This window comes from Lontra canadensis, unplaced genomic scaffold (genome assembly GCF_010015895.1).
Source record: "Lontra canadensis isolate GAN:19392208 unplaced genomic scaffold, GSC_riverotter_1.0 scaffold88, whole genome shotgun sequence".
NCBI lineage: Eukaryota > Metazoa > Chordata > Mammalia > Carnivora > Mustelidae > Lontra > Lontra canadensis.
Window position 1 is genome coordinate 1,518,664 of NW_022631082.1, and position 15,708 is coordinate 1,534,371.

The 15,708-nt window shown below is 59.6% G+C and overlaps 1 protein-coding gene across 3 annotated transcripts in view; it reads left to right on the plus strand.

Moving 5' to 3' along the window:
• The window catches only part of KDM4B (lysine demethylase 4B), a 130,850-nt gene that overhangs the window by 66,356 nt on the left and 48,786 nt on the right, over positions 1–15,708 (plus strand). For 2 of the 3 annotated variants that reach the window (XM_032883664.1, XM_032883665.1), the window contains exons 7-8: positions 9,568–9,617; positions 13,583–13,686. In XM_032883664.1, coding sequence (XP_032739555.1) covers positions 9,568–9,617; positions 13,583–13,686 — 154 coding nt within the window. Of the gene's footprint in view, positions 1–9,567; positions 9,618–10,669; positions 10,720–13,582; positions 13,687–15,708 lie in introns of those variants that run through there. The other variant, XM_032883666.1, reaches the window with a different exon arrangement.

Genomic DNA, 15,708 nt, shown 5'->3' on the forward strand with positions numbered 1-15,708 from the left:
CCTCCCCTGGAGGGTCGGTCTGCCTGCTCTCGCCAGCCTGATGCTGAGCGCGGCTGACCAGTGCCAGGGCCTGGACTGACCCCAGGAGTGACCCTGAGTGGCCTGTGGCCTTGGCCTCCCGGATGGCATGCTGAGATTATCAGCGTAGTGTGACACGGGGAAGCTGGAGCCCCCGGGCGCCTGTTTGTAAGGCTTCTGTGAGCTCTGTGCTCCCCGGAGCCAGCCCTGTAGTTAAGAGGGTCCGTCAGAGACACACGGGGCCTCCCTGTCAGTGTGTGCCCGCATGAGGGTCCGTAGGCCTTGCTGTCCGTGGGTGTGTGTGACGACGAATGCCAACGTGTCCAGGACGTGGGAAATCACTTAGCAGACCCGAGCCACCCCCCACGTTGAAGATGTCCTCCTGGCTGGGCTCCCACCCCCCTCCCAGGTCCCACCCGGCTCGTAGCTGTGACCTGGGCTCGTGTAGCTACGACGTGGGGTGGCTGACACTGGCCTGTCCAATGCCTCTCAGCTGCAGACGACAGCGAAGTCTTCAGCCGTGTCCCTTCCGAGTTCTCATGCTCTCCAGACCTGTCCCTGTTCTTGCCTGTTCACATGGCACGCATGTTTCAACGCCAGTGCATCAGGGGGCGTCCCCGCTCTAGCACATGCCGCCCCAAGGAGCTCTGGGGTCAGGGCAGCTGGCCTGTGGGCCCGGGGTGTGGGCGCCATGGGAGGCCACCTCCAGCTCGCTTTATGAGTGGGAATCCAGGCCAATTCTTTGAGGGGGAGACTGGGGGCTCCGGGGCCCCCTTTGCCACTGGGCCTGGGTGCCCCATCCTCGGTGCCTGCCTTTGGAAGCCTCAAAGGCACCCCCTCCCAGAGCTTTAAAAACATCAAAAACAAGCACGCACGTGACTTGGCGTTTTCAGTCCCATCCTGTAACAGAAATAATTCCCAGGTCTAAAATAAACTGGGGCTTGGGATCAGATGCCTCCAAGTTGGTAACATTTAATGGCAGGCTCGACACCGCTCACCTTGTGAAGTGTCTCTCTTCGTTAACATGGGCTGGCCACGTGTGAGCCGGGCCCTGACCCCCTGCATCCCCCGTTCCCGTGGGCCGGTGCCGGGGCAGGTGGGGCCCAGGGCCTCGTGAGAGGCCTCGGCCTCCCCTCCTGCCCACGCCATCCCTTTGTCTCCGTGCAGGAGGCCTGTTCATCCGGCATCCTCGCCGCGGTCATCCCGTTGGAGACTCCCGGTGTCCGCTGTTTATTTCCTGTGTGTGTTTCAATAAAAATGTCATTATTTGAAATCCTTGACACTGCTTGTGCCAGATACCGAATTCCATTGTCTATTGTCCCGTAAAACGATCCATTAAAGATAAAACCGCCGTGGCTCGGTAAGGCTCTTTCCTGGGAACAAGCCACCCCGGTCCTCTGCCGATCCTATCTCCACAGCGAGGGTTTGTGTTTGTTGCATAAAGGGGCCCCAGCACCGGGACAAATGAGGGGCCGACTCTGTGGGACGAGGTTCCTTGGAAGTTAAGATGGGATTTCTCTGGGGCACCTGGGAGGCTCAGTCATTAAGCATCTGCCTTTGGCTCCGGTCATGATCCCCAGGTCCTGGGATCGAGCCCTGCATTGGGCTCCCTGCTTGGTAGGAAGCCTGCTTTCCCTCTCCCACTCCCCATGCTTGTGTTCCTACTCTCACTGCCTCTTTCTCTGTCGAATAAATAAATAAAATCTCAAAAAAAAAAAAAAAAAGGATTTCTCAATAGAAATTGGGCAGGCGCCCATTTGCTGTCAGACCGTTCCAGCCGCCCATTCCGGGAGGGGGCTGTGCAGTCCAGGCGGAGCTCCCCGGTGCAGCGGTGACTAAGAGGGGCCACGTGGGGCTATCCCTGGGCTGGAGGGACTTGGAAATGCGCTCTGGGTTCTGTCTGGAGTAGCTGGGACAGGGTCCCAGAGTCCCCTCCGTCCCCAGGCCAGGTCCTCTCTCCCCTCCCGGGTGGATTGGGCTGGTAATGGCTCCTCTTCCTCCTATCCCTGTGGGAGTGGGGCTCCCAGGCTGTCCATCTGTGCAGGTCTGTGCACGCCTTTCCTCGGGGTTTAAAGGCAAGTCAGTTTGTTGGCTGGTTTTTCTAATGTCTTTTGTTTCTCCAGACCAGTGTGTGGGGTGACATTGGCCCCGGATGACCTGGGCCGCTCTGTGTGACTATTACTAGTCTCCTTTCACACTCCATCCATCACGATAAGGCCCCCCGGCCCACACCCAGCTTAGCACCCCCACCACACTGAGTCTTGAAGTCAGCCGGTCCTTAGGTCAGGTCACCAGCTGGTCCCCTTACCTCATTTCCTAAGGGACCGGGTCACAGGGGAGGGGGCATTCCGAAACGCGTTTATGGGTCTCCTGCTCTGCTCAGAGGCGACGAATGATGACGTTACCGGGCCGCGCCTGCTTTGCAGAGTTGTGCATCGGCTCTCCTGGGTCAGATTGCGATTCTGTCATTGGTGGGCCCACGGCCAGGCTTGTGTTTGACCTCGTTGGTGGGGAGCATCTCCTGCTTTCAGGCCACAGACAAGGGCAGAGTCTACCCTAGAGGGCTTCGTGGCCCGCTGTGAATGTCTTTCTGGGGCAAAGGACGTGAGGCTGTCCTGGCGCCGGTGGTTTGTCCTGCTCCCTTACTGGAATGCTTCGTTCTTTCATTTACCAGCTTGTTCTTCGCTTTCCCAAGTCAAACATTGTGTTGTTCATGAAAGAGTTTGTCTCTTCCCTTCTAGTCGTTACTGTCCTCTTATCATTTTTCCTTGGCCTGTGACAGCGGCTAGCGTCTTCAGTATGGTGCTGAGGAGTGCTGTGATAGTGGGCAGCTTGCCTTGCTCCCAACTTCCCGGAATGCCTCTCCTGCCTCATCATGGGAGGTCCCTCCCAGTCCTAGTTGGCTAAGAGCTTTCATATTGAGTGGCTTGGAACCTTACACAGAGTTTTGTTTGTTGGGCTGTCTTTGCAACCCTGAGGGTTACAAGTCCTTCTTGGTCTTGTAATACACTTCGCTGTCTGATTTTTCCAAGGTTTAATTTAGGACTTGGCAGCTGTGAGAGACGGCCTAGCATTTTCTTGTGTGTCTTTGTCCTGTGTTGGTGACAGGGTTTCCTGTTCATTCATTCATTCATTCATTCAAAAATATGCCAGATTTGTAGAAGGAGTTCAGTAGCATTTGATCTTCCTGTTAGTAATGTGCATAAGCGGGCACAGCCCTTTAGTGTGAAGGTTTTGTGGGGCTCTTAGTAAAACCACAGGGGCCTGGTGCCTTTTCCAGAGGGGTTATCTGCAGGTTTCTGGTTCCTCTGACAGAGCTCATGTTAACCGATGGATGCCTTGGTTCAAGGCCCAGAAGACACTGAAGAGCCAAGTGCATCTGTGGCCCTGAGCCTAGAAACTTGGGCAGGGATGAACTCATCACTCCCATGTCCATGGAGCTGGGGTGTTGCTAATAGATTTAGTGAGGCTTAACTTACCCGCCGTATGTGAAATGCTGGACACAGAAGTCACCTGATGTGTTGCTGTGGCTCAGATGAGGGGTGACCACTCATGACTGTGTTTCTCTGGGCCCTCGTGCTCCACTAACTGGCTCAGAGATGGTGCCCCGGCAGCCAGGAGGCTTGTGGGGCGGCCCGTTCCATGACTAGGTCATTCTGCTCGGCCCGCCCAGACCACGGCTCTGTGTGCTGGAACTGTCCGGCCACCGTGTGGCGGGAGCAGGTGCGGGCGGTGGGCCGAGGTGGGGCTTCATATTTGAGGATTGCAGCAGTAACGGCTTTTCTGCACGCTCGGCACATGGGGGCCCTGGCGGGGCTACTGGCATTTGGAGCTGCCGTGGCCTCCTGGGCTTGCGCGGGTGGCCGGCTCGTGCCAGGTGGCCTCCGACTCGACACATGGTCTCAGCACTTCCAGTAGCCTCTGCCTTCTTGTTTCTGTTTCCGTAATTACAGCGTGTTAAACGGCCAGGGGCCTGTCTGCCCAGGCCTTGTGCACACACTGTGAAATTAACTTCCTCACCCTCCAACACGCGTCAGGCTGAGCTGACATTTCCAAAGGGCTCCTGGCTGGACCCCCGCTCTTGGCACACGTTCCTCAACAGAGAGGAAGGCCGGGGAGATGAGTCTCTGCTCATCACGGCACTTGGTCGCTGGGAGCCTCATACAGCGGAAGCTGTCAGGCTGGGGGACTGTCATCGGCAGAGAGTCGCATGAGTCTTGGGGAGAAAAAAAGACAGTGCTGCACATCCTGACTCCCAGCAAGACGGTTCCACGTGGGGGCCCCAGCGGGGGCTGCAGGGCCTCACGAGAAGGGCGGTTGGGGTTTGAGAGCCTTGGCCCCCAGCAAGTCTTGTTACTGTGGCAGCGGGCAGGAGAACATACTGTAGAAATGCTGCCCTCCTGGCAAGGGACCCGGAGTCCACCTGGAACGGGCCCCTGCAGCCTGGGGCAGCCAGCGTGTTTAAGGAGATGAGGGGTGGCCAGCTGGAGCAGCCGCTGGGCTCCGTGTGGTGGGTGGGGTTCCTTCTGGCGGAGTCTCACGTTGTTCATCCTTTGTCCCATGAGTGCGGGTGTCCATGCTGCTCTGAGAGTCAGCAGTCCCTCTGGCGTCGCCAGTCTGTGGCCCAGGAGAGGCGAGGCAGAGGCCGGCCCCCCAGCAGCCTTTCTGCCATTCCGTGTGGCTGTCCCCATGGGGGTTGTGTCGGGCAATGACATGCAGGGTCCTGGGCGGCTGTCAGGGGTCAGCTGGGCTCACAGGGTACCCCATTGCCCTCATCCAAGACATCCTGTTCCCCCCCGACACCGGCCAGGTGGCCGCGGGCACTCGTGCCTCTGGCTGGAGGGGTCCTGCACGGCCCAGAGCCCTGCTGCTCTCGTCTTCATAACTAATGGCTCCAGAGCAGGTCCCTGCTCTCCAAGATGGTCTGTGTTCCTCTTCGTGACACACTCATTTAATTTTTAACTCAGAAGGCATTTGCTTATTTATTTTCATTGTTCTTGATAATAATTCTAAGCCATTAGAGGGGAAAATTATATTCAAAAATGCTGTTTCACACTTTATTTGTTTGATGATTTAGAGCGATAGAAAATAGCACATTTGCTGGCTTTTATAGTCTGATAATTATTCACATCCATCAAGCCATTCCAGGGGAATAAACAAAACACCAAGAAAATGACACTATTAATAGCATCCTTCCCGGCGGACAGGAAGACTTTCCCGGGCCTGTGGGTCAGTGAAATGGAAGCGGCCTGTCCCTTGGCCGCAGAGGACGCCTCTCCTTTTAGTCGCCCAGCCCTGTCCAGCCCCCCAGCCGCCTGGTTGCCACCAGCCCTGGAGTGTCTTCATCAGGCCCGCCGCGTCTGTTGGGACACGTGCATTTCTTCTGGGGCCACGCGGTGTCCCCAAGGTGGGTCTGCCACCAGCTTAGACTCAGGCCTGGCCTCCGCAGGGCTGGTGAGACCGCGTGCCCTCTGGCGTCAGTGTTAAGATGTGTAGCTCAGGGACGGCCGGATGGCACAGCTCCCCGGCCTCCAGGCTGCACTCATAGACAGGTCAGCCCCTGCCATGTGTCAGGCCGCAGGGCCCGGGGTGTTATCGCGCACTGCTCTGGACCCAGGCCTTGCGGCACGTCTGAGGGTTTCAGCTTTGCCTTCTTGGGGCAGCCGTGATGAAGGGGGGGGGAACGCATGCCCTGCGAGTGCCTCGAAGTGTAAAGGAGGGAGCAGGGAAGGCTGGGGGGATGCCCGCCGTCCTGGAGCAGTGCCTCTGGTCCCTCCCCAGACCTGGGTGTCGCTTCCTTCAGGAGCTCGGGGCCTGAGTGTGGGTCTGGCAGCTCGCATGTTCCTGCCGGTTGGCCGGTCCTTTGAACTGTGAAATGGCTGGACAGTGGTGGTCTTTGAACGACGGGGTGCCGCACGTCCTCACCTGAGGGGCCCGGTGCCCGGGGCTCTGGTCTCTCCCGTTGCCTCCGTGTACCTTATTCCTAATCTAAAACTGTTTTTATTTTCTCCCTGAGACCCCCGACGCTTGCAGACAACTGCCTTTCCGAAAAGGGCTTCTGGCAAATGACGCCTGAATCTGGCTCTCCCGGCCTTCTGGGCAATTCCACAGCATTAAACCCGGGGTTATGGAGCTTGTCGGGTCCAGCTGCAGCCCTGCAGGGTCACCTGGAGGTGGCCAGGGCTACCGTTCCAACAGTGCCAACTTTTCTGGAACTTTCTGGTTTACTGTTGCCGGGGTGTATTTAGTGTGGAGTGTTCTGAAGCAGAGAGAATGTGCCGAGGGGCAGGGCTGGTGAAATACAGAGATAAAGACCCCAAAGGGACACTGTGGGGAACGTTCCAGACTCCTGCCTGGCTGACCTCAGGACCAGGACGCACCGTGTGTCTGATCGTAGCCGATGCTTCCCTCAGACAGTCACAAGCAAGGGGTCTGAGCGGCCCTCACGGGTGCCCGTTCCTCTTGCGGCCTTCCCTGCCCCTCCCCACCCGCCCCTGCACTCCCCATTTCTGGTTCTGCTCTCGGAAGCCTCCGGCTTGCTCGCCCTCTCACGCTCACCGCATTCTGGAGATCGTTCTGCCCACGTCCTTATCCAGCTTCTCCAGATCGTTCCACCGTGACTTGGGTGCTGGGCCGCAGACCCTCTGGGCCCTTCGGGCTGTCCTGAAGTGAGGGCCAGCCAGGGGCAGCCCGGGCCTGGGGGAGGAGCTGTCTGGTGCCAACTCAGGCTGGGACGTGGCTGGCCCTGGGGGAGGCCTCGGGCTATTGGACCAAGGGGACAGCATCAGGGCTGATGGCTAGCCTTGGCAGAGGGGTTTCCTGACACTGGCTGAGAGAGGGATGGGGAGAACCAGGGGAGGGAGGTTCTGAGAGGGCTCTGGGGCTGAGTGGGAGGGGAGAGGGGCCGGGGCAGCTGCCTTCTGGCCGCCAGAATGGACTGGACCAGAGATCTGGGGAGACTGGCCGGCCGAGGACACTGTGCAGGAGCGCTTTGCCACCGGCGACTGCGGCTGCATGTCCAGAGGGGCGCACCGGCCAGCCGAATGGAGTGAGTTTGGCCGTGATATTTAACCTTGTGATGGGGACAGAGTTCCTGGGGAGGGAGATAAATTGCCCCCACGTTGGTGACCAATAAAACCGACTCTGTTTTATGTTCCCAAGAACTCGCTCGCTAATGGCCAGATGCTCCCGCCTCGGGGGCTGGCGAGCAGACAGGCTCCACCCACATGGCCCTGCGCATCCTTCTTTCCCCCAGAGCCGGACCCGAGAGTCAGGAACGTCTCCGCCCGTGGTGGGACACAAGATGGGGCTGTGACCAGGCAGACATGGCTCTGCTGTAGGGGTCCCATGGGGCCTGGGGGGGACTTTTCTCCAGGGGCGGATGTCCAGCCCCGTTGGGAGGCTCACCTGGGCCCCCACTGTGCGGGGCCTCCCAGGGCGCCCCAAGGGCCGTGGCGTGGAGAGAGGGCTCCGTGGGAACCTATAGCCCCCAGGGCTGGAGTTTCTCGAAGCCTTTGGAAGGAGCCGTAGAGGGAGCCTTCACTGACCCCCTCCTTTGGGCAGGCGGCCTGGGCTCGCTCAGCGTTGTGTGTCGGGAGAGCCCGTGCTCTGGTTCCGCTCGCCTTCCCCTGAGATCTGAGACTTGCATCTTGTCGAGGCCCCGGGGTGTGGGCTGGGGGCATGTTGCCGGTGCTGGGGCTTCTCGGCACCCTGAGGCTGTCTCTGGGTTGTTCCACGTGGCGGGAAGGCAGCTTTCCCTCGGCTGTGGGAGCCCAGAAGTCCCTGTGGCTGTTGGCTTTGCGTCCAGCCATCCTTTGTAACCCTCCAGGGGCCGCTCTTCTGAGCGCCTGGCCCGGCGTCCAGCGGCCTGTGCTTTCTGATAACAGAGGAGCCACGCTCCGACGTATTAAACTTTTAACATCCACCAGATTCAATTAATCTTATCTTTACAACTCCCAATTACAGGCGGTAATTAAGTGAAAGCAGCATTGTAGACCGGGGATATTGCATTAATCATCACAGCCTTGGAGCCGTAAATTAGTTTCTCCCGTCCTCTGGCATCTTCCCACAAGGACCGGAATGTTTCATTTCCTTGTTTGGGGGGACGTTAATCCCACAAAGGTGCTTGGGATTGGGATTAACTTTTATCATCCTTACGTCAGTGATAAAAGGCTGTTTAAAGAAGAGTCACCTCGTCTTTGTTCAGACAGTGGAAAATTCTCCGGTGAGCACAGAATCGAAGGTGTTGGGTTGTCTCCTCCAGGGCCCTGCGGTGTGCCCAGAAATTAATTATTTTTATCCTGGTAGATTAGAGACTGCCTTATCTCCTGCCCCTGCCCCCTTTTATTTTATTAAAAAGCACTAATCACCCTCTTGATTGGAATGGACTGAGCCAGCTGCAGAGTCTGGGCCGGCTTCCCGGTCCCCGGCTCTTCCCATCCTGCCTCCCGCACCGAGAGGGAGGATGGAGGGTGTGCTGTGCCACGCGCCCCCACATCGGACTTGCTCTAGAATGTTGGGTGTGCTGACGCAGGGTCTCTCCCCTCGGCTCCGTGGACGTGGGGTGGGTCGTCTGCGGGCTGTCCCCGGGCGCTGTGGGGGCTGAGCAGCACCCCGACCCACCCCCTCTGCCCTGGAAGCACTTTGTCCTGTGGTTATGACAATCACAGATGTCCTCAGACACAGCCCTGAGTCCCATGGGGGCAGGATCCCCCCTGGGCGAGAAGTGTGGCCCTGGAGTTTCTCCCCGATGGGGCTTGGGGTGCCGCAGTAGCTGTGGAGATGGAGTCTTTACTGTGTCCCTTCCTCTTTGGGACAGAGAGACGCCTGCGCTCAGCGTTAAGGACCCACACCCCGGTTCTGCCCGTCTTCCTCCAAGTCCGGGATGGCGTATCAGCTGGGGTGGGGCTGCTCGGCCCTGCCTGCCCAGGCTGTCCCCTCCGGGAGAGAGTCCCCGCCATCCCGGCACGCCAGCTTCCATACACAGCCATCAGCGGGGTGTCCCTCTGGCTTCATCTGTTTGCAAACGTCCACCTTCCATCTTTCTTACTTCTGACGGGGCCTCAGGAATCTTTCAGACGTAAAATGTGTACAAATAAACCGTGGGGAGTGGCGACAAATGAAGTGTGTCTCGCTCCTGAGGCTTCTTCCTGGGAGGCTCCTGGGGCTGGGGGCGTGGGAGGCAAGGAGACTGCCGAGGGGTGCAGGGGGTGGGGGGGCGTGGGGGCCCTCCAGCCCCTCCCCTGCAGCTCTGATCCTGGGCTCGCTTTTTTAGGTTTGCCTTTTTAAGCCTCATAGAGCTTTAGCGCTGCTGAACGGGGAGTATGTCCAGCCTGGTGTCCAGGGAGGCCATCAGGGAGGCCGCGGACTGTGGCTGGCTGTGTGGGTTCCTGCCCTGCCACCCTCCCGCTGCCCTTCGCCCCTTCTCACAGCACCCATGGCGGCCGTGGTTCAGTTCTGCTCTGAGGCTGTGGCCGCCACCCCGGGGCCCCTCGGATGTGCGGCGGCCCCATGTGCCGTCGCGTCTGACGGGCCTCCCTTCTCTCGCAGGTACGCCATCCCGCCGGAGCACGGCAAGCGCCTGGAGCGGCTGGCCATCGGTATGTGTCTGCGCCCCCGGGCGGGTGGGGAGCTGGGCCCCGGGCGGGCAGGGGTGGGGGCAGGGGGTGGCAGCCCCATGCTCCTGGGTCACCCTCTCTGTGCGAGTTTCCATCTCTGGGTGTGGTGGGTGCTGGAAGCCGTCACTGTGATTTTCCATTTCCTGTCCCACTCATCATCAGATCTACCCCCCCCCCCCGCCCCCGCTATGGGGCTGGTCACCTCGTGAATGACGCACAGGAGGCCATTGCTTTAAACTCTTTTTCTTCCCGGTTGTGAGCACGGCGCTGCCAGGTGTGACTGTGGGCTCCAGCAGGCCGGGCGGGGGGGGGGGGGGGGGGGCCCGCGTTTTTCTGTCTCGCCCCCGGCGCCTGGCACTGTGTCACAGCCTCCTCTAGGCCTTACAGTCTGTGTTTGGTCTGGAAAAGCAGCAGTCTGGTGCAGGGCCCCTCGCTCATGCCCCGCAGCTGCGCGGTGACCGGCGGGCTGCTCGTGCGCGTGCGCCTGCTCCCGGGCTCCTCCGCAGATGGCCCCTCCAGACCAGCCCCTTGGGGGCTTCTTGGGCTGACAGAATTTGTTAGAGAGGGTCCCGGGCTGTGTCTGCAGAGGGGGCAGTGACCACTTGGGGTAAAGGCAGGCCCTCAGGTCATGGAATCCTTGGAGACAAGCCAGACACCCTACTGGGTGATGCTGAGGCCCCCAACCATCCTGACAGAGGGACTGGTGGGGTTCCTGCATTGCTCTGTTCTGACGGCAGGTGGCTGTAAGTGCCTGGGGCTATGTGAAGAGACCCTGCTGGCCCCAAGAGTCTGGCTCTCATTGGCCAGAAGCCCCCCAGGCAGGCGGGGCAGTTGGGGATCTGGCCCTGATGTCCGGGAGCTGCCAGGACAGCGCAGGGGCCATCTGATCACTCTGACCCTCTGGGTGGCAGTGGCAGGCAGCCTGACCCCTCCCTGCTGGCAGCCACGAAATCTAGAAGCCATCACTCAGCGTTGGCGCAGTCTCCCTAACGACCTGCCACTGTCCTTTGTCCCTTCCTCATGCCTCCCCCAAGGAATGCCCACTGTGCTCTTCCCCTGCCGGTGTTGACTTTGGAGATGGAAATGATGGCGCTTTCTGGAAAATGGGGCTCCTATGCTAGTTGCCCATCTGTTCACCAGACGCCTGCTACACACTGATTCTCCGAGGACGAGGACAGAGGGAAGCTTGTCAGAGAGTGGGGCCAGAGCCCCAGGCCCGGCTCGCCCAGCCTCGAGGCCGGCGGTGTTGTCATGTGGGAAACCCGGGCTCTGTCTTCACAGGCAGGGCTGAACCCCCATATCAGGACCATGCTTCTCACTGTAGAAATGCCACTTACAGTCCTAGCCAAGAGCCATTTCTCTTATTTATTAAGATCTAAAGTAAAAACCAAATTAAAATGTTTTCCCGATGTATTTTTTAAAATACAAATTTAGAATACAAATATCAATTTTGAGATACAAGTTGAAAAGTATTTTTCCCCATCGTTTTCTTTTCCTGTTGCTGTTGTCCCAAATCACCAGTCAGAGGCTCCAAATGGCACAAGTTTCCCCGTCTTGCTGTGAACCCGAAATTGCTCTGAAAGAGCCCAGGTTAACCCCCAGGCTCATTCCTCGTGTCCGGAGGTCAGGGGCCCCACTGAACCCAGTGTGGGCTGGGCTGGCTTCTCCCGAGGCTCTAGTTCAGGCTTCTTGACCTGTTCCCTCCAGAGGCACCGGCTCTAGCCTGTGGCCCAGTCCCGTGGTCACATGGCCTCCCCTGCCTCACTTCCATGGAGACCCTGTGGTGACGCTGGGACCCGCATCTCAGGGTCCTGCACTTAATCCCATCTGCGGACCGCCTGCCTCATGGAAGGGAACATAGTCCCAGGTTCTGGGGAGCAGGACACGGCCATCTTTGGGGGGGGGCCACTGTTGAGCTTCCCACTCCACCACAGCCACGGAAGAAAGTGCCATGGAGTGGTCTATGTGGGTGCCCTCTGGTGACCACAGGGCTGGCGTCACCCCCCTTTGCTTGCTTCTCTGCTTTTAGCGTCCCCCTGGATTTTGCAGCTAGCCACACCTAGCGTGTTCTTCCACTCTGTGCCTTTTCTACTAGAAAAGAAAAGTGTTGCGTTTGGACGACCGAGTGTCGCCTAGAAAAGCTAGAACTGAGGTCCTTCAGGGCCGTGGCCGCTCTCCCTGGAGCTTGGCTTGCTCCCCACATCCTTCCTGCAGCCGAGGCCCTGCTGCCCCTGGGTCTGGCCTGGTTTGCTTTCTGGGCACGAGCAGGGTGCTCAGTGCCGGGGTTGGGAGAGGACGAGCCAGGGGCTGGGCCTCCCCATCGCTGTTTGTGACCAGCGTGGACTCTTGAAGTCAGTCCTTGGCAGGGGGGCCGAGGCTGTCTGCCCTGGGGGAGGGTGGGGAGCTGTGGTGCTGGCGGGAGGGCTGGCCTCCTGCTTCCCCTGCGCCCCTCCTCAGAGGGAGGATGGGAGAGGTTCTAGGGCAAGTGAGTCACTGCCCTCCTCTGTGTCCCTTCCAAACTTTTTGGGGGGCATGCGTCACAGACTCCATTATTGAGATGGATGGAATGAGTTTGCAATGAGTATGGAAAATGAATAGCCAAGCTCCAAATGGGCTCGCGGGGAGAGTTGCGGAGCCCACGGAGAGAGCGTTAATGTGTCGGCGCGCGATTGGTGCTAATCACTTAAAATGTGCGCCTTTATTAGAGCTTTAATGAGAGCCACTTAAACTGTGCATTAAAAAGAGGGACTGCAGAGAGGCCGCGGGCCGGGAGGCAGGGGCCATAACTCTAATTGAAACGCTTTTAGCACCAAGAAAAGTTGCTGGATTCAGTAATCCCTTGCACTTTCTAGATCCTCGCAGTCACAGTCGTGTCCTTGCTGGCGGGTCTCCCGACCCCCACCCCCTCCCCCAGCGGGCGTGTGGGCAGGGCCCTGTGCTCACACACAGCACATGCACACGTGCAAACGTGCCCTCTCTAGCTGGCCAGCCTCCAGGGGTGTGCTCTGGCCCGGAGGCTGGGGGCCCGTGGTCTGGGTCGGCTCCCGGGAGGGTCCCCGGGCGGGCTGTGTCCAGGGCCCGGTCCTGAAGGGAGCCCTCCCTGGCTGCCTCTCAGTGATGGTTCGGGTGAGGGGCCCAGCACCTCTGCGTGGAATCGCGGGGCTTTTCTTTAACCTTGAGACCTACACATCGTTGTTGGGAGCTTTAGCCAGGAAGTGACTGGGAAAGGTCCTGAACTACGTTAGCCAGACACCGTTTCTGAGCAGATAGAGCCGATGGTCTGACTTCTGTACGTTCACGAACCTTGATTTAAACGAGCTGTGTGGTCTGCCCTGTGAGACAGAAAGCATACCCGGATGTGAACTCGCATCTCATGTGTCGCAGACGGTCAGCCGGGGTCAGGCTGCTCTGCTCCTTTCCCGCCGCGCCGCGGGCCTCGGAGGGTCAGCCGAAAGCCGGAGTCTCCCTCTCTGGGGCCCGCACAGGAGGCTTCTCATCCTCTTGGTTGCAGCCATGGCTGTGTGGGGAGCATTGCCCATGGCTTCCCAGGTTGAGAGCGTCCGTCTCGGTGTCCTGTCTCCCCCTGCTGCACCATTACGTTGGCTGAGCGACTGGGCACGTGCAGTGCGGCGGGTGCTGTGTGTGGGGTGCTCAGAGGGGGTGGCCTGTGCAGCTGTGCCCTGGCCCACACCCCATCTGTGACTTGGGGGCACACTCGGTTGCACAGATGGCCACGGCCCCTCCTGGCTCTGGGCTCACTCACCGGAGGCCCAAGGGCTGCCGTCGCTGCCGCCAGCCGAGCACACGGCTTTGGGCAGGCTCCTGTGCGCTTTGTTCCCTGGGGGCTACATGGCTCCGTGCTCCGTGCCTGATGGGAGGCGAACGCTGCCCACAGTAGGCCTGCTCAGCTGCGCCCGCCCGACTGATGCCCGTCTTTTCTGCTCCAGGGTTCTTTCCCGGGAGCTCCCAGGGCTGTGATGCTTTCCTGCGGCACAAGATGACCCTCATCTCGCCCATCATCCTCAAGAAGTACGGCATCCCGTTCAGCCGGGTACGTAGGGGTAGCCAGGGCCCCGGCTGAAGGGACCACCCATGTCCCGGGAGACTGGCTTCTTAAGCCCATAGAAGGTTCTAGAAGAACACTGGCAAGCCAGGGAGGGGCACGTTGGCTGGGCAGTCAGCCTTCAGCTCTGCTGTGGTGGGGGGTGAGGATGGAAGAGGGGAGAGTCGGGTGGGGTCTTGCCTTACGTAACTCCCACCCCCTCCCACTCTCAGTCCCCTGCCCAGTGCGGCTGCTGGCCGCCTGCCCTGCAGGGTCCTACGGGGCTGGGATTGCACTGGAGGGACAGCTCCCACAGACTTCCTGGGAAGCCACAGGACAACTGGGCAGTGCCTGTGACCCCCACTTTTTGCCCTGCTCTCTGGCTGCACCCCGTGGCCCACTGCAGATGTCCTTTGCGAGAGTAAATACCTGTTTGGAAAAGAAATCTGTGGTGCTCCCGCAGTGTGAAGACTGCGAACTCATTCAGTTTACTGCCCTGGGGGGTGCTCCGCTTGTCCTCCGCAAAGGCTGTGATGAATGAGGCCTGAAGCTGGGGAGTTGGGGTAGGGAGGTGGGCGGCGGTGGAAGGCCAGCTCCCAGACCTGGGCCTTCGTCAGAGGCTCTGCCCCGGAGTGGGGCTCAGCCGCTCTCCGCTGCAGGCAGTCCCTTCCCTACAGAGAAGCCTCCTGGATGGGAAGGTCTAGGCCTGCATCCCCAGGTTGGTCTGGACCAGAGGGATTTGTTCGGAACTTTCTGGAGAGGCCAGAGCAGACTCTGGTCTGGGTAGCGGAGGCAGGTCGGGAGAGGAGGCCCTTCCTGGGACTCTGGTTCCTGCAGGTCTCCCTACAGGAGCATTTGTTGGGCACGGGAGCAAGTTCTGCGACCAGACCCTCACGCCCACCCTTGCTGGGAGTGTCAGTGGATTGGAAATTGCTTCTGACATTTCAGTCACATCGCCCACAGCATTAGCGTGCAGATTGGGGGTTCGCTCTAGCCGTCGGGCTCGTCTGTCAGGGAGCGGCACGTGGTCTGAGAAACGCAGGTTTCTCTGCCTCCCTCTCCTCCCCTCGGCCCCTGATTTGAACACCACCAGTTACCAGGAACCTCACAGACAGACCCAGCATTGCTCCCAGAAGTGAGAAGTACTTGCTTGCTTGTGGGTTGCGGAGAACATTCTCACGGGTGCCGCTTCCCAGGAGAGAGAGGCCCGTTGGAGGAGCCGGCGGGCGGCCACCCTCCCCTCCGCTGCGGCACCATCTGCCTGGCACTGCGCTTGGTGCACGAGATGCCCGAACGTCCCTTGAAGGCGGTGGCCTCCTGGCTTGGGGCAGCTGGCTCTCAGAGGCTGGGCTCCCCCCCCCAGCCCGGCCCCCAACGGTCCACAGGCCTGCAGGGCGGAGGCCGAGGCCAGCCCAGCAGGGACCAGTGTCAGGCTCCAGATGAATGTCCCAACTGGGTCCGCAGGGGTCCCCTTATCGGAATTCCTGGCAGCCCGGGGCAGGGAGTGACTCCTGCGCTCCCCTTATAAGTCTTCGTAATGGTATTTACTTCTAGAAGAAAAAGCAGATCAATAGCAGAGCTTTTTAATAATTAAAAGTGTGTATTTCCGTAATCTGCCACGGACTTCCTCATTTATCCTGCTGGAGCTCGGGGAAGCAGCCGCGCTCAGGCTTTTCCTCCGTGACTGGTATTTCCTGCTGGCTGTCCCTGCGCTGCTTCTGACTTGGCTGCACGGCCTAGCCGTCGTCCCAAGTGCCTTCTGATTTCCAGCGGGGATTGTGTTGGTGGCGGTGACACGGAGGACAGACACCGGAACTCGAGACGAAGCCACCAGGGTGTTGGTTTTGTGACCGAATCTTGCTGGCCTTCCTGAGCACTTTGCTTCTAGGCCTTGGTTTAGGGATCGACCGTCCAGGAGAGGGAGGCCTCCGTGGGGACCCCCACAGTGCACGCCTGCCCACGAGGCTCCCTTCTCATGCCTGTGCCCTGCGTGGGGAGGGGAGCAGGCAAGCCGGCTTGGCGGGAGAGCGA